At 39.9% G+C, this 24,540-nt stretch overlaps 1 protein-coding gene across 7 annotated transcripts in view; it reads right to left on the bottom strand.

Moving 5' to 3' along the window:
- Trpc4 (transient receptor potential cation channel subfamily C member 4) overlaps positions 1–24,540 on the bottom strand; it is a 172,756-nt gene that overhangs the window by 46,411 nt on the left and 101,805 nt on the right. For 6 of the 7 annotated variants that reach the window (XM_060378302.1, XM_060378301.1, XM_060378305.1 and 3 more), the window contains 2 exons: positions 14,112–14,448; positions 393–532 (listed from right to left, as the gene is read on the bottom strand). In XM_060378302.1, coding sequence (XP_060234285.1) covers positions 393–532; positions 14,112–14,448 — 477 coding nt within the window. Of the gene's footprint in view, positions 1–392; positions 533–14,111; positions 14,449–24,540 lie in introns of those variants that run through there. The other variant, XM_060378306.1, reaches the window with a different exon arrangement.

Here is a 24,540-nt window from a genome sequence, read left to right as displayed (position 1 = left end):
ATTGAAATAATCATGTCAATGCTTTCAAGGAGTGACATTTTGATTTGCCCACAACAATGTACCTATTTGTTACATTTTGTAAAAAGTGGTTTGGGTTGACAAAATATAAGTGGCGTTTGAAGAATTTCTTTAGAATTAGATGGAACTAGAGTTAGAAGGGCTATTTTATTTTGAGGCAGTCATATTAATTAGGAGGAACGTGATTATGGGAGCAGCTTTGAAGTGTTTATAATAGCAGTATAGGACACGCATTGTTTCTGTACTGCAGCATCATATATACAAAAAAGAAGCAGGTAAATACTGCAAAGCTCTCTTTATAAAATTAATAGCAACTGAATAGCAATCTTTAAGAATTAGTTGTATGCCTTAGCAACAAGGTAAAGAGCAATTACCTTTACAAATGCGACAATCTTCAAGGAGATTGTTGCCAGATACAAGGAATTCATCACAAAGTCCATTAAATTCCACCAGTCGTGGATGTAATCCTGAAGTCCGCCGTCCCACATTTGTTTAATTTCTCCCCATATAAAACCTGCAATTATACAGAAATTCACTATAAGTGTGACTTTCAATCAAATCACTAACAAAAGAGATATCCAATGAAGTAATCACAGATATTGAAGCCATGGACTGCATAATTATGTTAGACACAGTAACATAGTTTTATAGCTAAAAATATTGAGGCTCAAACATCTTTTAAGATAGAGGGCACTGGCTAATTCTAGAAGATTTTGCTTGCTCATTATTTGTTTATTCATTTGATATATTAATTCCAAAAGGTAAGATGATTTGGCCTGTGGAGGTAGATCAGCAGTTAAGAGGGCTTATTGCTCTTGCAAAACATTCTCCCTATGACCCCACGTTTTTTTTTTCTAGTTGAGATTATAATATAATTACATTTCTCCCTTCCCTTTTCTCTACCCAAACCTTCCCATATACCCCTCTTTGCTCTTTAAGATTCATGATCTTTTTATTCGTAAGTTATTGTTACATGAATATATGTATCTGTGCATATATAAATTCCTAAATCTAACCTGCTCAGCCTGTATAATGTTACTTGTGTGTGTTTTCAGGGATGATTATTTGGTATTGGACAGCCACTCGGTGTCTTCTTTCCTGGGAAACACTGCTTCTCCCATTCCCAGCATTCCTTAGTTCCCTGTAGCTCTGTAGGGCCTCATGGGCTTTTCCCACCCACTTTAGTTTATCTCTTGGCATCATCCTTGTTCAGCTTATTTGTCCTCAAGCCTACAGATAAGTTTAGTCTTCATCCCTCTTCAAAGAAACTTCTCTTTGCAACACATGGATCCCATTACAGAAATCCACAACCAGTCAAAGTGCATGGCCGTGGAGCCCAGTCCCAAGGGATACAGCTACAAAACGCCCCAGCACCTAAATCTTGGGTCACATTGAAGAAGAGGTGACAGAAAGATTATAAGGTTCAAAGGATCAAGAAATTTGTTGTGAGACTGTATTTCCTGGTAATGTCAGAAGCTACAGACATAACGTCTCACAAATCTCTTTCTCCAGTTCCAGGAGATCCTTTACCCTCTTGTGGCCGCTGAGGCCATTGCAGGCCCACTGTGCGCTTAAACACGAGCAGACAAAAATGCCCATCCACACTCATACTCCAACCAAGGACTATTCATGGAGATAACCTAGAACCCCTGCACAGATGTAGCACATGACAGTTCAGTGTCCAAGTGGGTTACATAGTAATGGGAAGAGGGACTGTCTCTGACATAATCTGATTGGCCTGCTCTTTGATCACCTCCCCCTGAGATGATGACAATGCAGCCACTCCTGATGTGATCTGATAGTCTAAGATCAGAAGGAAGGAGAAAAGGACCTCCCCTATCAGTGGACTTGGGGAGGGACATGCATGAAGAATCGGGAGGGAGTGTGGGATCGGGAGGGGAGCAGGGAGGGGATTATGGGAGGATACAAAGGGAATAAAGTGTAATTAATAGTAATATATATAATAAAAATAACAGTAAAGTCTATTAAAAAGTTTAAGTTTTTAATTTCTCTATAACTACATATTTTTAATACAAAACATCATAAAATGTTCTTATAACCATTTTTGGAATATTTTCTTAAGTCAAACGACTTTAAACATTGATGAAAAAATACTTTATCTGAAAAATAAAAATAAAAATTAAACCAAACACTTTCCTCTAGTCAAATCTTACTTTGATTCTTTGGGTAATTGGTGCTTTGAGAGGTTTACTTTCAGTCTTGGAGGAGAGATGTATACAATATTCATGTCAACCTATTAAAGTACCATACACAGAGAAATGACATCAGTCCTATATCCAGGATCAATATAAATTATATTCCCTTTTCTTTTATTTTACAACCAGTTCTCTTTTAATATATGGTTTATTTTTATTTTATGTTCATTGGTATTTTGCCTGCATGTGTGTTTGTGCAAGGGTGTCAGAAGCTCTGGAACTGAAGTTACAGAAAGGTGTGAGTTGCTGTGTGGATGCTGGGAATTTGAACTCAGGTCCTCTGAAAGAGCAGTCAGTGCTCCTAAGTACTGAACCGGCTTTACAACCCCTTCTCTTCCCTTTTCGAACAGGAAAGATTACATTGTCTAATTTCCTGGAGTAGTTATGAAGTATTTATATAGGTCATTTTTTAATTTATATAAAAATAACAAGATTATTTCCATAATCTTATTAAAACTAATTAAAAGCTATTTTTAGAGCCTAATGAATGCTTTCAAATGATCCAGCATTATAAAATATTAAAGGGATAAACTCATTCATTATAACTGCACTCATCAAGATAAATGAGACTCCTGTATTCTAATGATAGTCTGAAACGCCACGTGTAAAATACAAAGTTTGATAGCTGCTGAAAACACAGGAAGTTGAAAAGATAGTAATTGCATTTTACTAAACGAGAGAGAAAGCCAGATTAACTATAAATATCATGACTTGTCACATCCTCATAAGAAATGTAAAAAATAAGGACCTGACAGAGTCCTTAGAAAAGCGTGCCATGCTCCAGTCACCTACAGTGAACAAGCACATGGCAAGACAAGGGTCAGAGGTCGACTCCTCAGAAGCTCACAGGCCAGCTCATCTGGAGCATGAAGCCCTGTGGCAATAAACAATGAGAGAGACCCTGCCTCAAAAAGAAGATGGGAGGCAAGAGCTGACACTGCGCTCTCCTCCATGTCTCTCACTCATATTCAAGAGGGAGATTATACTGTGAACCTAGAAGAGCAAGGGATCTTTGCCTGGAAAAGGCACAGACCTGATCCAAGCATCTCTCATATAAGGAGCAAAATGCTTGCTTAACCTGAGAAAGAGGCAAGACTGGGTGTCAGGTTTACGAGAGCAACAAGTGTAGTCCATTCTATCATTGGTAGGGGAGCAGGAAAATGCCCATTAATGCCAGAAAAGTCTGACTGCCAAGGAGTTCAGAGCATCATTAAAACTCTAACTTAACTTCAGTTATAGATAATATCATCAATCGGTACTTGTTGATTAATGACTTGAAATATTTTTAAAATACTTATTTTTAAAAGACTCATTCAGTTTTAATTTGCATGAGTATTTTTACTGTGTGTGTGTGTGTGTGTGTGAGAGAGAGAGAGAGAGAGAGAGAGAGAGAGAGAGAGAGAGAGAGAGAAAGAAAGAGAGCGTTATGTGCATGCAGTACCCACAGAGGCCAGAAGAAGGAATTAAATCCCTGGGAACTGGAGTTACAGATGGCTGTTACGTGGGAATCCGGGAACTGAACCTGGGTCCTCTGTAAGAACAGCCAGTGCTCTTAACTTCTGTGCCATTTCTTCAAGCCCTAAAAATCCCTTTTATTTTTCAAACCTCAGGTTGGAGCATCTTTCATAATGCCCTCTTCGTCACATACCTGCTTGATGGCTGTTGATTTTTAGTCTGCTGTAATCATGTTAGGGAAATGCCAAGTTTTATCTCTTCTGGCAACAGCCACTGCATTTTTGAACAAACAAGCCATTAGAGAAATGAGAGGGTGCTATCACAGACTGAGAAGCATCCAGAGAGCTGACTATTCATGGAAACTGAAAACAGGAGAGAACAAAGCTTCGGGGAACTTCTGTCACAATGTGTTTGTCCTGTTCCCACAATGGAACATTTCAACATCTCTCTCTCTCTCTCTCTCTCTCGTGTGTGTGTGTGTGTGTGTGTGTGTGTGTGTTTATAAACAAATGACACAACTTCTCAGAGCTGTGGGAGAAGCCTTATTACAGGCCTTTAAGTCAAGAGTATGAACCCAGGTTGGAAAGAGGAGCCTAAGAAGTTTCTTTAAAAAATGCTCTGAGGGTCTGAATGTTTGTTCTTTGTTTTTAACCTCTCCCCCTGCATTTTCACTCAGGGACACCCAGTGCTCTCTCCTGTGAGGATGCAAGGGAGTAGACGGTCTCTGCTTTCACACTCATGAGTCCAGATTTCAAGCTTTGGGATGTCACTGTGTCACCAGGAGGGGTCATTGGCCTTGCCCTGTCTTGCTGTAGCTGTGTACATAGACAGTAATCAACAGCCCTGTAGCGAGAATTTTGGGTTTCTTTAAAAACACAGAAATGTTATGGGAATGTGATTTTGTTTTAATCCCAGGTATGGGATACAGGGCTGCTTCAGAATGTCCACAGCAGCTGACTATGATTTGTCTTATGCTCTGGTAGGGGCATGATGTTTGCCACCTGAGGACAGTTTATGTTTGAGATTCTGGGGACTCTTGATAAATGCTAGAGCCTGGAGAGGAACCGTGGCTGCTGCCACTGCCTCTGTCTGCTCTTGCTGTTGCTTCTGTTGCTGGTTGGTGAATTGCTAGTTGCTGGTTGGAGGTATCCTGACTATGAAGATCAAACTCGCCCCTGGGAACTTGATGCCTCTTCTCAGCATGAAGTAGTCTAACGATATCAATGCACCCTTTTCTTTCTCTTCTACCTAGCATTGGAGGTGGCTAGAAGGGATGGAGGTTCTATAGGGAGGTAGTGAAAAGAACCCCAAAGTCTGGCTACATAGCCCTAAACACGGAGTGAGACATCTTTTCACCAGAGTAGCCCCCAAGAGCTTGTGGCTCAAGGCTCAAAGCTGCCAGGTCTGACCTTTGTGACCCCTTTGCTGAAGACAGAGTTCCATGGTGAAACATCAAATCATTAAAGATGAAAAAGAATACAAAGAATTCCTCACTGCTGGAATTTTCTTTTCTTTCCAAATTGGGGAATAGAAATGTGTCTCTGGGCTCAGAAGTCTGACTCTGACAAAAATAATTGTATTACTAGAAGTTATTTTACTCAATGGAGAGTGGCATGATACCGGACCCCAAGAGACACTAAGGACATCTCCTAGGGTCTCAGAGTATATTTTAAATCTCAGTGAGGTGGAAGATGAAAGCCTACAAAGTTCACTATCTGAAGGCAGCTTGCAGGAAACTATGGACAACCTCCTTTTGGTAGGTTACTAAAGGATATTAGGGCACTTTCTGCTATCCCACACTTGCCCCCTCCATTGCTAAAGAGAAAGCATTGGAAAGGGGAATGGTAAGAAAGTCACATAGTCCTAACTGCAGCTATTGCTCTACGAGGAAATAAATAACAATGAGGGGATGCCAAGAAAATCCCCAAATCCTGGGAATTATACAGCAAGGAGAAACGAATATTCCACACTTGCCTCTGATTTACCTTCTCAGCAGCTAACTGGTGTACCTCTCCCTTGGTCTAGATCATCATGGAAAAGGAGAAGTCAGGCATTTTGTCCATGGGATAGTAGGTGGCAGCCTGAATTCTCACTGTTCTGTGTGCCTGGGTTTGCAGTACTCTTGTTAAGTCCATGCATGGAATAGGAAAAGGCTGCGTGTGACTCTTCTAGCCAAACTCAAGAGAGACTTGTAAGGACCATAGACAGCCACACAGACTAAGTGCAGGGTACAGTGGTTGAGGGACTGTGAGATGCCAGGCTGAGTCAAATCCGACAGTGAGAACCCTGCAGTGTGCAGACACAAGGCCATTTACAGTGCACAGCACATCCCTGGAAGGTTAGCATGTCCGTGCCTGACACAGGTGCTCAGTGATTCCCAGAAAGCAGGACATTCAGAAAGAGGTAAGGTGTAGGTGCCCAACGGCTAATAAAGACTTAACTCCGGCTTTCACCTGCCTTCTCTAATGGAATGGAGAAAGCAGAGGTCTGTATACCCCAGGGCTGTATACCCCAGGACACACTCAGGTCCTTCAGTCTTTTACTGAGAAGAGAAAACCTTTAAAGTGCTTATAAGTTTAAAGTTTCAAAAATAGACCAGTCCTCTGCTGGTTGAATGTGAGGCTCACTACAGAGGAAGGATCACAAAGCTGTATGGTAAACCTGGCCAAGAACCCATGGCTGGAGAGCTCACGGGCCCCGAAGGTGCACCCACTACTCTTATTCTGATAAATGAAAATAATATCAAGGTCATCACTAAATTCATATCTTTGTAGTCACATATTGGTGCAGTTCTCAGACCTTATCAGAGAAGCACCTTTATGTAGGGCTTTACACAGAAACTCATACCTGGTCAAAGTGCAGAGGATGCCAGTGGAGTCGTTAGCCATAAATGGGACAGCTACGGGATGCTCCTCTCCTCAGGCTCAGGGACCACAGTGGAAAGGGGAAGGAAAGACAACACTTACCAGAGAAAACTGTGTCTTCTGGGCATGGTAACTTGTAGACTCATAAACACATAGTAACTCATGAACTGTGAGTTCGTGACTACAGAAGTTGCCAGCACAAGACTTGCACAAGATGAAACAGTCAGAGTCGTAGCATGGAGAGGGAATGAGCAAGGGCTCCTGTCCACCAACTAGGGAGCTGTTAGATTTGATGGCTTTTGAAAGAGGGAGAGTCAATTTTCATAAAAGATGTGCTCCCTAGTAAGGTGACCATGCCCTAGCGAATAGACCCATGCCGAGGAGTGTATGGCACACACAAACAGGATTGATTTGATGGGCTATTTTTAAAAGAGGATATGAAGTTGTGGGGTTAGGAGGTGGGGATGGATGAATCTGGGGGAAGATGGGGGTGAATCTGAGAGGAGTAGGAGAGACTATGATAAAAACATAAAAACATATTAAAATAACTTTTAATAACTCTAGGTTTCAGGAAATCAATATCTGAGAGCGATCTCATTCAAAAATAGAGAAAGGCTCTCTAATTTAGGTGGGCTGAAGAGGGTGGCTGGAAAAAAGTAAAAATGCTTTGCATCTAGATTCTGGGGAGTGGAGTTTCTCACAACTGTCATCTGAGAAGTAAATCTGTATGCATTTTTTCCATAATTGTTTCTCTGTCTTAAGTATGTTTAAGTACCTCTGCAATTTCTGAATCAACTAAGCAAGATGATAACTCAGAATCTCAATTTACTAAAAATAATTCACAGTGGTTTCGACTCTAGTCAGCAGACCATCAAGAATGGCTGATGGAATGCAAATGGGAATAATTATTCTGCATTTGAAGACATTTGAAAACCCTTAAGTCTCTGTGTTTTTTGACCACTATTTTAGCATTACAGGAAAAATAAAGTGGGAAAACAAAATTAAGGAATCCCAAATTTTTCAGTGTAGTAAAAAGGGCTGTTATCTCAGTTTCAGATGAAAATTGGTGTATGGAAATTAGTTCTGATAGTCCATACCTAAATATGGACTATTTAATTATTTAGTAATCAGTTAGGAAGTTTATGTGCTAGAGGGGCATTTTTCATCATATCTTCTTTAATTTCAACACTTCCATGAAAATTACAGTAGAAGTGTTCTTAGTCTCTGCTTTTTTTTTTTTCAATGCAGTTTATTTAGGAACCTTGAACAATTATCTGACCCTGGGGAAAGCCAGCCCACAGCTTAAATAGCCTCTGGGTAGCCAACCCCAGCATGCCACGTGGGCAATGCAGATAGGTCCACATACATGGAAGCAAGCCAGATCCTCAGCCTTAGCCAAATGTGGAGTTGTTTGTAACAGAGAGCACTCACCATCGGGAAGGTGGAAGGCAGAAACCAGCTCCATCTTTAAGGCACGGCATTACGCAGCTCTCTACAATTCCCCCTTTTTGTTTTAGATGCATCAGGCAAGAGTAGAGGTCTGATCTCTGATATTAGAAATAAATTGGGACTTTGTACCGATGTTCATTTAGGTGTCATCCACCCCAAGAGCATCAGACCCGACCGATACCTTTTTCTCAGAGGCAGGACCTGGGGCATCAACCCGCATGCAATCAGACTTGCTCTTCTCTGGGTCGAAAGAAAATTACAGTAGAATATTTAAATTGAAGATAAGGAAAAAAATGCTTCTTTGCTCATGTTGCCTTCTCATCGACTAGTGGAAGGTCCACAGTATACGTTTTTAAAGTGTGTGAATTTCTGCTAGGAAGATTATCACATTCCATGTAAGATAAATTCTCAATATTTTAAAAATCTATTGACTGAAAAACCTTTTACACATGCAGATCTCTCCACACAAGTTTAAATATTGATGATGTTATCAGAATCAAGGGAACTTAATTTTATGTCTCAGAAACTGATTCTCCAGAACAAGAAAGGAAACTTGTAATATACAAGTACTTTCTTCTTCTGGGATTCCTCACTCAGAATGATCTTTTCTAGATCTCACCATTTGCCTGCATGATTTCATGATTTCCTCGTTTTTGATTGCTGAGTAATATTCCATTATGTAAAAATACCACAATTTCTGTATCCATTCCTCTGTTGATGTACATCTGGGTTGTTTCCAGGTTCTGGCTATTACAAATAAAGCTGCTACAAACATGGTTGAGCAAATGTCCTTGTGTACTTGAGCAACTTTTGGATATATGCCTAGGAGTGGTGTAGCTGGGTCTTGAGGAAGCGCTATTCCTAATTGTCTGAGAAAGCGCCAGATTGATTTCCAAAGTGGTTGTACCAGTTTACATTCCCACCAGCAATGGAGGAGGGTTCCCCTTTCTCCACAACCTCTCCAGCATGTGTTGTCATTTAAGTATTTGATTTTAGCCATTTTGATGAGTGTAAGGTGATATCTCAGGGTCGTTTTGATTTGCATCTCTCTGATGGCTAAGGACGTTGAGCATCTCTTATCTCTTTAAGTGTTCCTCTGCCATTCTATATTCCTCTACAGAGAATTCTCTGTTTAGCTCTGTACCCCATTTTTTAATTGGATTACTTGAGTTATTGCTTTTTAACTTCTTTAGTTCTTTATACCACATGGTATATACTCACTTATTTAGACCTATAAGATATGATAAACATAATGAAATCTATATACCTAAAGAAGATAAACAAGAAAGAGGACCCAGGGTAAGATGATCAATCCTCACTTAAAAAGACAAATGGGATGGACATTAGATGTAGGAGAAAAAAGTAACAGGACAGGAGCCTACCACAGAGAAAGACTCTACCTAGCAGTGTATCAAAGCAGATACTGAGACTCATAACCAAACCTTCGGCAGAGTGCAGGGAATTATATGAAAGAAGGGGAAGTTAATATGACCTGGAGACGACAGGAGCTCCACAAGGACCAAATATATCTGGGCACAGGGGTCTTATATGAGACTGCTTCTTCAGCCAAGGGCCATGTATGGATATAACCTAGAACCTCTGCTCAGATGTAGCCCATGGTAGCTCAGTATCCAAGTGGGTACCCTAGTAAGGGGAACAGGGACTATTTCTGACATGAACTCAATGGCAGGCTCTTTGACCTCCCCACCCCCCAAGGGAGGAGCAGCCCTGCTAGGCCACAGAGGAGGACATTGCAGCCAGTCCTGAAGATACCTGACAAACCAGGGTCAGATGAAAGGAGAGGAGGTCCTCCCCTATCAGTGGACTTGGAAAGGGGCAGGGAGGAGATGAGGGAGGGAATGTGGGGTTGGGAGGAAATAAGGGAGAGGGATACAAAGTAAATAAAATGTAACTCAAAAATATACAATATATGTGTGTGTGTATATATATATGTATATATACAATAAATATACTTTATTTCCTCCCTCTCTCCTTGCCTTCATTTTCTTTTCTCCCTTCCATCTCTCTTTCCTTCTCCCTCCTTTTCCTCCCTTCCTTCTCTTCTCCGATCCTTCTCTCCTTCTATATTTTCTCCCTCCATCCTTTCCTTACCCCAAGACTTTGCTTATTTGGACTAGAGAGCCACATAGACTGTGTTCTAGACTAGTGGGAACACTGTGGGAGATGGCAGAGGCAGTGCTGTGGGGTGGTTCAAAGGATTTATTGTGCCAAATGTGATATTTCATATCGTCATAACCAAATGTGCATCCTGGAGTGTGTTACACCTCTAATGAATCACACACACTGCTGAGTCACATTGTACCCGTGTAAAGGTGTAAGGAGGTGGAGGAATGGTGCACATGTGTCCAGTAATGGTGTTCCGGAAACTTCCTGCTTCCTGTGTCTCCCATTCCTGGTACAGTGTCCCACAGAGAATCAAGATTCCTCCCATGGAGGCTCTGTGGTTTGTTGTACTGACATGCACCTGCTGGCCCCTTGATACTGGACAAGGAATCCGGCTTCTCAAAGCCTGTCTCCTCTCTGGGAAGTCAGCCATTCCCTTTCTCATCATTTGGTATAACCAGATGGAGCGAGTTGCTGTGACATCCACAGGAGAATGTGCAAGCAAATTGTTCAGCTTCTTTAGCATCAATGTTGTTGTGGAACTATAGCTATTATTGTAATTTTGAACTAAGCAAGACCAATTCAAGCTCCATCCAACTCTTTGACCTTTTTATGGTTTGGTGTCCAGCTTTCTTTTCCATATACTTTCCTTTCCCATCTATACTAGGTGCCAACATTCCTGGAAGGTCTGTAGGTTTCAGTCTCTGCATGGTAAATTTGACATGTGCTGTCACATCCTGACTGAGGTCATTTTTTCCTTACTAAAGAATTCAGTTACTGTGAATCAGCAGGTTAACAGACAACCATTCAAATATTTCTAAACACTGTATGTCCTGATGATTTACGGTGCATAACTATATAAAAATAGCTTTTAAATAATCCCACTAGCACACGCAGATAAACAGGAAGATAAGGAAAAAATGTATTATCCTGTAATGACTGTCTGGCTTTTGTTGTTTTGATATTACAATAGTTCTTTAAAATACCAAGTGGCTTGTTCTGCCACTGTTTTTGGATCTGTACATGACTGTGGCTGTAGCTCATCTGTTGAGGTTGTTTGAACATTGTGCCGAGGGAGAAGCATGGAAGAAAGCTATAAGCAAGTTGTGGGTTTTTTGTTTTGTTTTGTTTTGTTTTTATAATTGTAACACCACTTGAAGCTGGTTGAGGGGCCAGGTGTTTTAGAAGTAAGGCTGATATTATTAGTCATTGAAGCCATATGATCTTAGTGACTATTTGAAAAAGAGGGGTCACTGAGGTATTTGACTCAGCGGTAGAGCATCTGTTTAGAACTCAGGAGACCCTGGGTTCACTCCCTAACACATAAAAAAAGGAAACAAAAAAGTTCACAAAAATAAAAATTATATATACATATACATATATATTGAAAATGGTCACAAAAATTAATATATATGTACATATATATGTATATAGGTTTAACTATGCATGCATGTGTATATATGTATATCTATGTATGTGTGTACATATATGTGTACAAAATGGTCACAAGAATAAGCATTATACATGTATATATGTGTGCATGTGTATATATGTATATCTATGTATGTGGGTATACATATGTACATATAAAGTGGTCACAAGATCATTATTGGTTCCTATGAGTATCAAGATGAGAATAAGACCAACATTACTAATTCTGTGTCACCTATTTGGCTGACTTGGTTGAAGATCTTCAGACTTCTTAATGTCAACATTTTAAACTATAAAATATACAGTAAATGATGGAAATGAGAAACCAACGTTGCTAAAGAAAAATTGCTAAAGAAGCCTGCGCTCCAGACAGGCTGGATATTATGAGCGCGTCTTGCTTTGTGGCTAGCAATTCAACAGGCTCTATTTTTAGCAGAAGCTGAAATTCTGTTCTCTGCTCCATCATCTCCTCACTTCACCCTTCTCATTCTGCTCACAGTGCATAGATTTGCATGCTGTTTGACTGTGGCATATTCTTAGGCATGCCTTGATGCCAATCACTTCAGTAGCCATTTTTCCCCCTCTTGGGAGCAAACCATTATTTAATATACTACACCCATAATCGAAATGCTACTCGTATGAAAAATGTTAGCGGTTGTGAAAGTTTTTGCTAATTATGTAAGTGTATATGTGCATATGTCTATGTACGTGTGTGCTTGCATGCATGTGTGTGTGTGTGTGTGTGTGTGTGTTTACTTTGGCACAGTACAAAAAGTCATGGCATGTTTTTATCTGTTATAATTTAGTTTCAACGGATCTTGAGGAAAAAACTCAAACTGGCTTTTGGGAAGTTCTAAAAATTAGTATTCCAAGAAAATTTTTTCTTTTTTAAAGTTAAGTCTATACATTAACCACTGAACTATGTTTTTGACATCATTTCTTCCATTCACCTGTCAAGGACTATTCTACTACAAATTTAACACTTAGCAGGCAGTCAAAGGCAGTTTTAACTACAAATGTAATTCAAAGTTAGATGTTTATTTTTTATAATATTTACCATTTTCTGCAATTTTTATCATTAATTCATTGCCCATTCCTCCAGTGAAATTTAAGCTCCATCAAGCCAAGTGCCTTTGGCTTGCTTTGTAATAATCATACCCTCTGAGTCTTTGAAGGTAGTCAGTGTTTTCTCATTTATTGTACAAAGACTAGAAATACCATGTTTGCTTACAACATGCTGCATCTGTAATGTTTTCCTTAAAAAGCTATGCATTCCATTTAGCATGTCAGGATTTGCAGATACCACTGTGAGTCATGAATGCATAAGATATAAGCTCTTAAATACTTTGGTTAGAGTTATTCCAGAGACATGAGATGTGTGAGAGAATTTGGTAGACAGTGATCATTTCCTCTTACTATCAACTTCAGTGTTGTAATGGTCTTTGGAGGACTTAGAGATTTAAACTTTCCTTTTACCTTAAGAAGCACTGTATGGACATCAGGTTAGCTAGGACTGACTATAAGGTTGAGATGACATTTATATGAAAGTAATAACATGTAAAACACTAATCCCACATCCCTATACATTTCTTAGCTACCACTTAGGCTGGTTAGAAGCTTTAGGAGTGAAAGCATGCCTTCTTTCTTCCTGCTGGTCCCTCAGTTCAGTTTGGAATATAACCCAAGCAGATCTCCTGAGATAGTGAATCATGAAAATGTGTCCTTTTCTAATGAGCTGGGTCTGAGGCCAAGGAGATTTCAAGTGAAACCGAAAAAAAAAAAAAAAAGTGATTTCTCAGCAAACCACAGCAGGATACGGAGAAGGATAATTAAAATGCAAATTCTGAGCATAGCTACAGTAAAGGGAAGGAGGGAAAACACAGCATTTAATAAACAAGGTTTTCTACTCTGATTGTGGCAGTTCTAAAATAATTATTTATCTCTGGTAACACGGAGGTTGAAAATTTTCCTATTGCTTAACTTCCGATTTCTCTATAAAATTTTCTAAGAACAGCAAGTAGATGAAGTTTTAATATAAAGTTTATATATAAAACATTAAATATATATGTATATAATCAGTAGTTTTTTAGCGAGAGATACATGCTTATCTAGTGGAAGGCATATAAGAAAATAAGGGTCTGTGTGTGTATCTCAGCCAGTGGCAGACCACCTGCTCACCCCTGTAAAGGCCTGGGGTCGGATGCCAGCACAGGAGAAAAATAAAGGGATTATGTGCGGCCAATGAGACACAGCAATAAGGTTCAAAAAAGAAGCAAGACACAAACCCTGAGTCATTTGTAGGATATGAAGTCATCGGCACCTGTAATCATGTAACCTAAGATTACCTTTCCCAGGCTTCCTTTGGAAGCAGGCACACCACAGTTGTCAGAACACATGTTTGGTTTAGAGGATAAGGTCTTAGAGCTACCATGGGTGGAACCTATGCGTGAATCTCTCCCTCTGCCCCAAACGTTAGTGAATATTCTTTCTAAGCAACAAAATTGCATGGCAGAAAACACGTTTGTTATGATATTTTCTATAGTAACACATTTACCCAGGACCCACGGTAATATCATCCATTCCACGATGGTTGGTGGTGGACCTTGCCTGTTCAAGTCTGACCTGTCGATGTGCTGAGAGGCAAGCAGCAGCAGGAACAAAAAGGTCAAATAGGAGGCTGTGTGGCAGATAAACTTGATAAATGGCTTTCTGATGAACAGTCCAAGTGGGCTTTTAGGGGCTATCAGGTAGCACACGGAGAAGACGGGAAAAAGCAGTCCTATTATGAAACACGTCACCATCTTCACTGCCCAGTGTCTTCTCCTCCAGCCTGGGAACTCGTCGTACCAGCGGGACGCAAGCAGCTGCTGGCAGTTGGGCTGGGCAACAAACTAGGAAGAAAGGAGAATGGAAATTAAGTCCCTCTTACCCGTAATGACCTCGGCTCATGGGGAAAAACTCAGAGCTGCCTTTATCCTTGATAATGACAACCTTTAATATTTTTCCTAATTTCATGTTCAAACCAATTTCAAATGAAACATAAATAAAGCAGTATTATAATTTAAAGACATTAGCTGTGGCTTACTTGACCACAGAGCACTATAACCAAACCTCTTGAGTTTGACCATATAATGGACATCTATTTCATTCAAGGCACAGTGCTGGGTGCTTAAACTTAAGTGAAGTCAAAATAGGGAGCCTGTACTTGAAGCAGAGACAGGGAAGGAGTAAGAATGCACACAGGGTCCTAGCTTTATTCTCTATTGTTGTGATAATATGCTTGAAGAGGAAATGATTTATTTAGCTTACAACTTACAGTCCAGTATGTAGGGAAGCCAGGGCAGGAACCTGGTAACTCAGAAACCATTGAGAAATGCTGTTTATTGGTTTGTTCATCTTTCTTTCTTTCTTCTTCTTCTTCTTCTTCTTCTTCTTCTTCTTCTTCTTCTTCTTCTTCAGATTTATTTATTTATTATGTAAACAATGTTCTGCCTGCATGTGTGCCAGTGCACCAGAGGAGGGCACCAGATCTCACTATAGATGGGTATGAGCATGTGGTTGCTGGGAATTGAACTCAGGATGTCTGGAAGAGCAGACAGTGCTTTTAACCTCTGAGCCATCTCTCGAGCCCCTCATCTCTCCTTCTTACTAAGCCCAAAGCTCCCTACCTAGAGGTGGTGCTCACAGCAGGGTCCTCCTAAATCAATTATCAATTTAGAAACTGCCCTACAGACATTCCCACAGAGCAATCTGATGGAGACTATTCTTCATTTGATAGTCCCAGGTATATCTAGGTTCCTGTCAAGTTGACAAAAACTACCCAACACACATAGGATATACTACCTACAAAATATGGCCAAATATTTAAGAAAACTTACAGATATAGAAAATAAAATTAAAATGTTAACATCACAATTTCTTGTTTTAGTTATTTATCATGGCATTATGCATGATTCTCATTTTACTTTTTTAATATTTTCTGTCATAAACATGTATGGATTTTGCTCTCATGAAAGCAAATAAATATTCAGCCAAGTTCAGTTAATAGAAAAAATAATATAAAATATTATAAACAAGCTAAGAAACATCATCGTCGCTGAGTTTAATATTATAAAAAATCACTAGGCATATTATCACATAAACTAATCAATTATCATATATAAGCCATTTCACAAACATTTCACCCCAGTAACGTGTGTTTATGATGTCAGACAGATACTGCTTTCTCTTTTTAAATGAGAAGGGAAGAGGGGTTTTAAGACATCTCTATAAATATCCAACATTTCTGATCAAGATGGGGTGTTTAAATATGCTGTCCAGAGTTTCTACACATGAGTTTTTTCTTCACTGTAACTGACAGCCCAGCAGCACATGAATGGAGCTGCAGTGGTCAGAGATGCCTTTCAAAAGAAAGCTACCTAAGATAAGGCACGAAGAGGAGGGACAGCCTACCGGTGGTGAAGTGGACAGTGGGTGTGAGGAATGGCAGTGTAATTCTGCGTGGGGCAGACACGTAGGTCCCTTGTGAAGGACTCTGTTGGCATCATAAAATAGCTTTCCCTGCACGTGACCCTTCACGGTCCTTTGCACCCTCTTTTTTCTTCTTCAGCTCTCAGCCACATGGACCTCCTGTGGGTAGGAACTAGCCCTGCCTCTTTTCTGATGCTATGCACTCAAACAATTCTCAGGGGACCAGAAAAGACACTTCCTTGAGAACAAAAAGAGGAAATGGAATGATGGATTGAAAAAGCGACTCAGTATCCGAGGTAGTCAGTCATGTTGATTACATGAATGGTAGTTATAATCAAGGCATTTAGTGGGCAGAGAGACAAGAAATAAACCACGTTTTTATGATACTGGGTTAAGTAAATACAGATAAAACAAAAATTTCCTCCAAGCCAAGGTCAGGAGGGCATTCTGTTTTTATTACTAATTTAAGACTCTGTGAAAGAAAACTCTAAATTTATATCAAAGACTCTAGACTTTCATTTGTTTTGTGGCCAAAGCCAGGCTTTTAGAAGTTATAATGCATTTGCAGGGTTCTCACCAAACACTCAACGGACCCTAACAAGCTCTGTTCCTTCTAGAGCTCCATTTGTTCCACAGGAGCCTTCCCAACAGCACGTCACATACAAATCACCTAGCATTTATTTCATTTCCTGTGACAAAAATATTCCCAAAGAATTAGAATTCCGCACAGGTTAAAATTTATTTTTGTTGAAATTTAAAAAAAGTATTCATTTTATTCACATGTGTTTTGCCTGCATGTATGTATGTGTACCGTGTGCGTGCCTGGTGACTATGGAGGTCAGAAGACACTGTAGGAACCCATAGAACTGAACCACCTGTGGATGCTGGGTCCTCTGCAAGCACAATAGTCCTTTTAATCACTGAGGCTAGCTTTGTTAAAAAAGAATGCTTAACAGGACACAACTGAATCCACTGAAGACAGAAAAAATATGACTATAAATGGCTATGAACTCATCAGTTTTTTTACATATAAACAGATCAATCAAGAGAGTACACAGAGAATAACACATTTTATTCACTCAGGAAAAAAAAATGAAAGAATGGTTTTAGAAACTGGTCACAAGGTTTAAATAAAGTTGAGGCTAAGGACTATCCCCGTCCTGTTCCGAGTATGGAGAGGAAGTAGAGACCCCACCTTAATTTGGGCTCACAAGTTTACAGTTTTCAGACCATCATCAATTGGCCACCTTGCCACCTTGCATTGGAGTGATGGCGAGGTCGTATATCATGGCGGAAGAAAGCGAATATTCTGTCATCTGCTTCGATACACTGAGGTATCAACTGGGGACACCCCATTGATACCCTGAGGATCTCTCCCAACGGAAACAAGCTAGGGGCCAAACCTTAAACACATGTGCCCTTAAGCTGCAGAGGGTGTCGGATTCCCGACAGCTGGAAGTACTGATGGCTGTGAGATGCCATGTGCGTGCTAGGGCTAAACAAGATGTAGCTCTTCCCTGGCACTGGAGGCTTCACTGGGCGGCACATCCTGTCTAGCTGGGGCATTGTTTTCCCTATTTTTTTGGGTGATTCTGTTTATATTCCTTTTGCATGTGGATAGAGTTTAGGAAGCTTCTGCAGTAGCAGGTTTCCACACGGCTTTTCAAAGGACCATAGGTGTTGGCGATCCCTCTCCACATTCCCCACTTTACCCTGCCCTCGTGCTATTCGACCCTCCTATCTTAGTTTTCCCTCCATTTCTCCACAACACTCAATTCTATATCTTCTTTTGGGGCAGTCCTCTACTCCCCCTGATTCCTTTCTAAGTATCTAATCTCTGTGGTTATTTGGATTGTAGCAAACAAACCAAAAGCTGGAAGCTGACATCCACATATAAGAGAAAACATAGCATTTGTCTTTGAGGGGTTTCGGACTCTACCTCCTCTTACAGAGAATTTGCTCATTGTGGCTCTATTCATAATAGCCAGAAATTAGAAACAGCCTAGATGTTCATAAACTAAAGAGTGGATAATGAACATGGGGCACATTTACACAATGGACTATTATTCAGCTGTCAAGAAAACTGAAATTACTAAATTTGCAAGAAAATGAATGGAGCTAGAAAAAAAAACCATCAAGCTGAGTGGGATAATTCAGAACCCAAAAGACAAGTCTTACAGAATTTTTAAAAAAAAACTTTTAATTGTTAAAGTAGATAATCCTATCCTCTTCATTTTTCATTTTCCCTCCCTTTTGTCTTCATCTTTCCTACCTATTCTTTATTCCTCTTTCTTCTTGTATGAGTCTTTTTTTTTTCCTCTTGTCAATTTGCTCAGCTTTCTCCAATTCCCTCTGAAGGCCTGTTTTATAGAACTGACACCTCCTTTTTCTAAACTACTGATCCATCCAGGGAAGCCCTGTCCAGACACTGTAGTATTGTTTACAGGAAGCAGGCGACCTGCAGCTAAGGCTCTGCCACTGTCTTCCTGAGGCAGGACCCAAGGAACCACCACCTTCTGCACTATTTCAGCCGGGGGAAGTGGATTTTTAGTACAGGTCTGTGCCTCAGTCTTTAGCCAACCTTTATAGGAAGAGAAATCTCAGCATCCAAACTTACAATGGGTCCCATGCATTTATAAAAGAGGCACTGAACATCATTTCTAAATTCTTCATAATTAGCATTCAATAACCTTTAAGACATTTCAGAAGCCTGATCCTTTGAGTATTTATGGAGCCACTGAGTCACATGATTCTAATCACTGAAGACATTGTAAAAATAACTGACTCTAATCTCATTTCTACAACTAAATTGTGATTCAACATGGCTGGAATAAAAACAACTGCACAAAATACTAAGATCCCAAAACATAAAGAAAAATGATGACATAGAATACAAATGAAAGGTATGTTTACAAAAAAAAAAAAAACCCACTTAAATCAAGCCCCCATTGCATAGACAGGAACTGAAACCTCCTTTGTCTAAACTACTGATCCATCCAGGGAACTACATTAACTACAGATAAAGCAAACTGAAAGGAAGCAGACACGGAAAACAACATGATGGGTGTTCTGCCCAGATGTGATTTATTTAGCTTTTACCATTCCTTCATATTTTCAGCTTTTCATTATGTTTTTCTGGCTTAAAACCTCATACTCAAAATTTACACCATAGCCATATTCTTAAAAAAAAAAAAAAGCAAACTATGTATATTCTAAAGGCAACCATCCTGCCTGGTTTGAGTGCTTCCACCATGTTTTTGTTCTGCTTGCTTTTTTCAAAAATCTGTTTCATAATGTTGACAACAGGGTTTCATGGCTCTCTGAACAGAGAGTTCCCAAGAATTGTGTTATCCACAGATGAAAAACCCTTTCTGTTATATCAGCCATTTAGCTCCCTTCAAAGCTGCCAGTGACCTTCAACTCTGGCTGACTGCTTCCCAGAGACAGCTACAGTTGTGTCCACAGCAAAGACAATTCTTCTAGTCCCCAAGAGCATATTCAGATCACATGACTGATTATATCTATTTACCTCATTAATTAAAGCAGCATTTCCCTGTGCTGTTTAGTAATTTAATTAAAGTCGGCCCTGTCTATCAGACTCTAGCTCTAGTAAGTGGGAATGAGAGAGACTGCAGTCTCTTGGAGCTAGTAAGTCCATTTCTGGGAACTCAATGTGTGTTGGAGATAAATCATGTTATAGATAACTTAATATTACCCCGTCTGAAACAGAGAGGTCCAGAAAGCAGGAAAGATAATGCTCAATGTAAAATGATAACTAGAATTCAAGGCAGCAAATTAAGCCTGAAATAACAAGTAGGCTTTTGACAGATAGAAGGTGGATGGCGCATATATCTTAGCTTCCATTTAGGAAAGACCATACTGAAAATGTCAAGGAGAAATCCCTGGGCTAGTCTGTAATTTACTGTGGACTTAGCAGAGACACAGCGGAAAGGAAAACTGTCACCATCTTTTAGTGTCTATGTGAAAAATTTCTCCAGGAAAATTCCTGAGTCCTTATCCTTACTATTTGCAGTGCTGGCTGAGGCCAGTGACACTGGCATTGGCTGGGAGCATGTCGGTAATGCAGGGTATCACTGGGTGGGTAACACTGTGCATTGCACACGGTCTGTGGATGGTAGCAGTTTGCAAACACTGCTTTAATGTATTTGATGCCTCATGAAGCTATGGGTAGTTCTACTGTACAGACCAAATGTTTTAAGACTAGTTAGAATTCGATGTAAATATACATTCTAGTGATTATAAAAATATCAGGTCTTAATCTCTGGGAAGGTAGAAGGAGAATTTTATAACCCAATTTGAATTCATATGTCATAAAATATTTTTCTGTGAGAAATATCACATCCATAGTAATAGTAATAACTCAAGAATAAGAAAACAGTCATAACTAGTTTGCAAATACTTAATTTGAAAATTGTTTTCAATAGCTCTCTTGAAATTTAAAAAAAAAAAGACTAATGAACATTTTGTCCTATCTGAGAAGACAATGAAAAAGTCTTTAGAATAATCAGGATGACTGAGAACCTTGAAAGATTGTCTTCCATTGTCAACAAACCCTCTGGCTTTATTGAATGCAAAGAACTGTCTAACTAGTCATCAGGTTTTCTAATCACTTCCCATAAACATGCATGATAAATTGGATTTTCAGTATGGGACTAAAGGATATCCTATTGCTAGGACACCATGTCAATGTCAGGGAAGGATGATAAACAATCTCCGTCTTAATTGTGTTGGTCATTCAAGCACAGGGTTAAGTTTCTTAAAATACTCCTGGGTCTATGTTCAAAATCGGTGTCAAAACTGATCTTCAATGAGAGTGAGTAGTAGCTTGAGGCTGGAAACGCCAGGCAGTCTTAAAGAGGAGGGTGACATTAGCTCAACACTGAGTAGATGAAGCTACTGAACTTGATACGGTGCGGTGGTTCATGCCTGTAATCCCAGCACTAGGGAAGCTGAAAGAGGAAAACCAAGAGTTTGAGGCTACCCTGATCTGCAGGATGAGACACTGCCTTAACCAACCAAGCCACAAACAAACCAAAAAAACCCAAAAGAAACAAATAAGTTGGACCTAGAAAACAAAGCCAACTAAGGGGCCAGAAACCATAATTACTACATAATGGCAGCTCTTTGAAGAGTACAAAGGGAAGCAGTTGATACAATCTCCACACCTGCTTGGAGACTACCCATTTGGAGGCATAAGTAAATAATTGAAATAACTTGTGAAAATAGCAACTATTTCTAGGATGCTGCCTAAATTTTTCTTAAAAATAAACAGATGGGGGAGGAAGAAAATTATTGGCTATTGATAGAACCATGCTGGAAGTTTTTCTTCATGTTTTGAAAAACTCAGGACGGTGCTAGGTGGAAATGGAGTTAGGTGTGGTCCGCAGTCAGGTGTTAAGGACTGACAATCCAATCCCCAGTCTCTAATGAATAAGCAACAGTCCTGCACAGAGTGAAGGCATATCCAGAAATGGTGTTTTAATCTCCACTGAAGTCAGAGACTGAATTTTGCTTCTACCTCCATCATGGCAAGAATCCAGAACAGACATGGGCAGATGGCCATGCAATGCATTCTTATTAGACAAAAGGGTCTAATTGCTGTTCTGTTTGTTCTGTTTCCTGCCTTGCATATTTCCACATAAGAGCCAGGCTTCCTAATTCTTTGAAAAATAAACTATTATGAAAAGTATGGAAATAAAACAAAAACGCACATTAACCTAAAACAGACCAATGTCTAAACTCCTCAATGAGCCTCTATGTAGTTAGAATTTGCATTCCATCCAGAATGAAAATTATGTAGCTTCACACTGGGTTTTTACATTTTTCATCATCTAATATATTTTATGTACTTATCCACCACCAAAAATGAGATACATAAGGGAGGATTAGAAGTAGAACAACAATTAGCCTTCTATTTTCTTTTATAACTCATTTCCATCACCTTCATTCAGTTCTTCCTCATCTCCTACTCAGCCTTTCTTGTTCTCTTTCTACACAATACACTGCACCCACAAGCACATTTCCTTTCACAGATGCACATATTATTGGCAGATTCTGCATCTGAGGAAGAACAAACCCTTTTTATTTTTTTTTCTGGGATCGTGTGAGCTCACTTAATATTATACATTCTAAGACCATCCATTTTCTGCAGACTTTGTGATTACATTTTTTTAGTTGAATAATATTCATATATATGTATAATACATATATTAATATCTATCACATATATATATACAAATACAACACACATATGTCACAGTTGTCTTATTAATTCATCTGTTGATTGACAACTAGTTTGATTCTTATTGTTATAGTGAATAAAGCAGCAATAAACATGAGTGTGCAAAAATTTCCACGTTATCTGGTTATATGTCCAGAGTGAAATAGTTGGGTCATATGAAATACTTCCTATGCCTGATAAGATGAGATTATGTAAATCTTTAGAAAGTAGAGGGCCAATTCCATTCTTTTCTCTCACAATTAAAGTCATGTTTATAGGATAAAAGTCCCTTTTTGCCCATCTAAACATGTCAGTAAAACAGACAATAGGCTATGTATACTTGAAATGTATGTGCATGGGCTTATAAACAGCCTTTTGGGACAGGGTCTCTCTATGTATACCTAACTGCTCTGGACCTTGATATGTAGACCAGGCTGGTCTTGAGCTCACAGATATCTACCTGCCTCTGTCTCCTAAGTGCTGAGGTTAAAGGCATAGAGCACTATGCCGGGCCTAAACAGACACTAATTTTAACCTTAGAATCAAACTCCTGATAACCCTTAGTTTTAACTGTCAACTTGACAAAGCCTAGAATGGCCTGAGGAGAAAACCTCAATGAACCACTGTTTATATATCAGGTAGGCTCTGCAGGCATGGCTGGTGGGGGCGATCTTGATCGTCATATTCTGTGCAGGAAGAACACCCCAAATATGGCTGGCATCTTTGGTAGGGACCCACATAAAAGGACATAGCAGAAAGCAAACTATTCTACACAGGCTTGGCCTCCACCTTTCCTGGAAAGTCCATTTACACTGTGGCTATCATTGCTGATTCCTTCCCAGACAGCCTTTCAGCCCAGAAGTGGTGGCTCATGCCATTAATCCCAGCATCCATGAGGCAGAGGTAGGCTGGATCTCTGAAATCAAGTGCAGCCTGATTTACAGAGTGAGTTAAAGGACAGCCATGGCTACACAAACCACAAAAATATCCTGTCTCAAAAATAAAACAAAATGAACAAAATTATAGACTGAAGACCAGGAATCTTAGTGTTTTGGCACCAGACAGGGTCTATCTAGGCACCTAGCCTCCTGGGTTGAGAAACTCCTGGGTGGGTTCTTGGCCTCTTCCATGCAAGGCAGCTCTTGTTGGACTACCCTGATAGAATAGGACAATCTAGCACATCTGCTTTTAGTATATATTTTTGCTGCCTGTTCTGTTGCTCTAGACGACCCTGACTAATACATTCTATGATGTCTCTCCCTTCCCTGAAGTCCTGGCTGTCAACAATGCACAGCTTTGAAAACTTCCTTGGCTATCCTGGGAAAAATAACTCTAATTACACTGCTCAGTTGTCTGCTCACTGAGGTTGGAAAGAAACCATCTCATCTGCAACACAGAATAACTAATGTGTTTTGTAGACAACAGGGTTCACATAGTAACTGGCACCTAGAGAGTTCTGTCTGCACTCACTAGGACAGCCACAAAAGGCGAAACATGGACAAAAAGGAACATGGTGATCAGGACAGCCATCCTTGACATCACTTCCAGGAAGCAGAGAACAAGGTGAAAGTGCCTTTAAAGGCGGGCAATGCTTTGTCATCACTGCTTGGTCTTTTTCTCCTGGCTGTCACCAATGGCTGCAGTCTATGCAGCCACATCTGCAGTACACCTCAGTACTTGTCAGCGCATCTCTTCAGCTTCCTGCTGTAGCTGGGTACCAGTGTCTCACTAGGTTCACTGACTGCAGGCTTGCAACTTTCTTTTATTCTTTTTTGTTTCTTTATAATGATCCAAATCATATTCTTAAAGTGAGAGATACGTAATTTCCTATTGCTTAATCATTTCAGGACTTCCATTTGTAATGAACACAAACTCCACTTGCTCAAGCCCTGGCTTGCACAGCCTTCATGGGCCTCCTGAGGCAATCACAACTTACCATGCAAAGCCAACACAGAGCCTAGCATCTCAGTTGCTGGCAGCTTAGACCCATGGCCACTAGTAAGACTGTTCCACGGGATCTGGACCATAGGAATGGTGGTACCCAAAGGAACTTTACTGTTAACTCTCTGACCTCAGGTACTGGTAAATTTGTTTTTATAAAAATCTGCATAGATTGCATCACTATAAGCTGTGTGTAATTTTGTTGAAATTTATTTTTTATTGTATTGTTTTATTTTAAATGCTGTGCTACAAATGTCCATGGAATGGGCAGCTAAATGACTCACAGTTCTTTCTCCTGGCCCTCTAGGGGCACAGTCTAACATCTAGATGC

This window comes from Meriones unguiculatus, chromosome 2 (assembly GCF_030254825.1).
Source record: "Meriones unguiculatus strain TT.TT164.6M chromosome 2, Bangor_MerUng_6.1, whole genome shotgun sequence".
Taxonomy (NCBI): domain Eukaryota; kingdom Metazoa; phylum Chordata; class Mammalia; order Rodentia; family Muridae; genus Meriones; species Meriones unguiculatus.
Note: the sequence above shows the minus strand (reverse complement) of the source record. Positions and strands in the feature narration are given on the sequence as shown.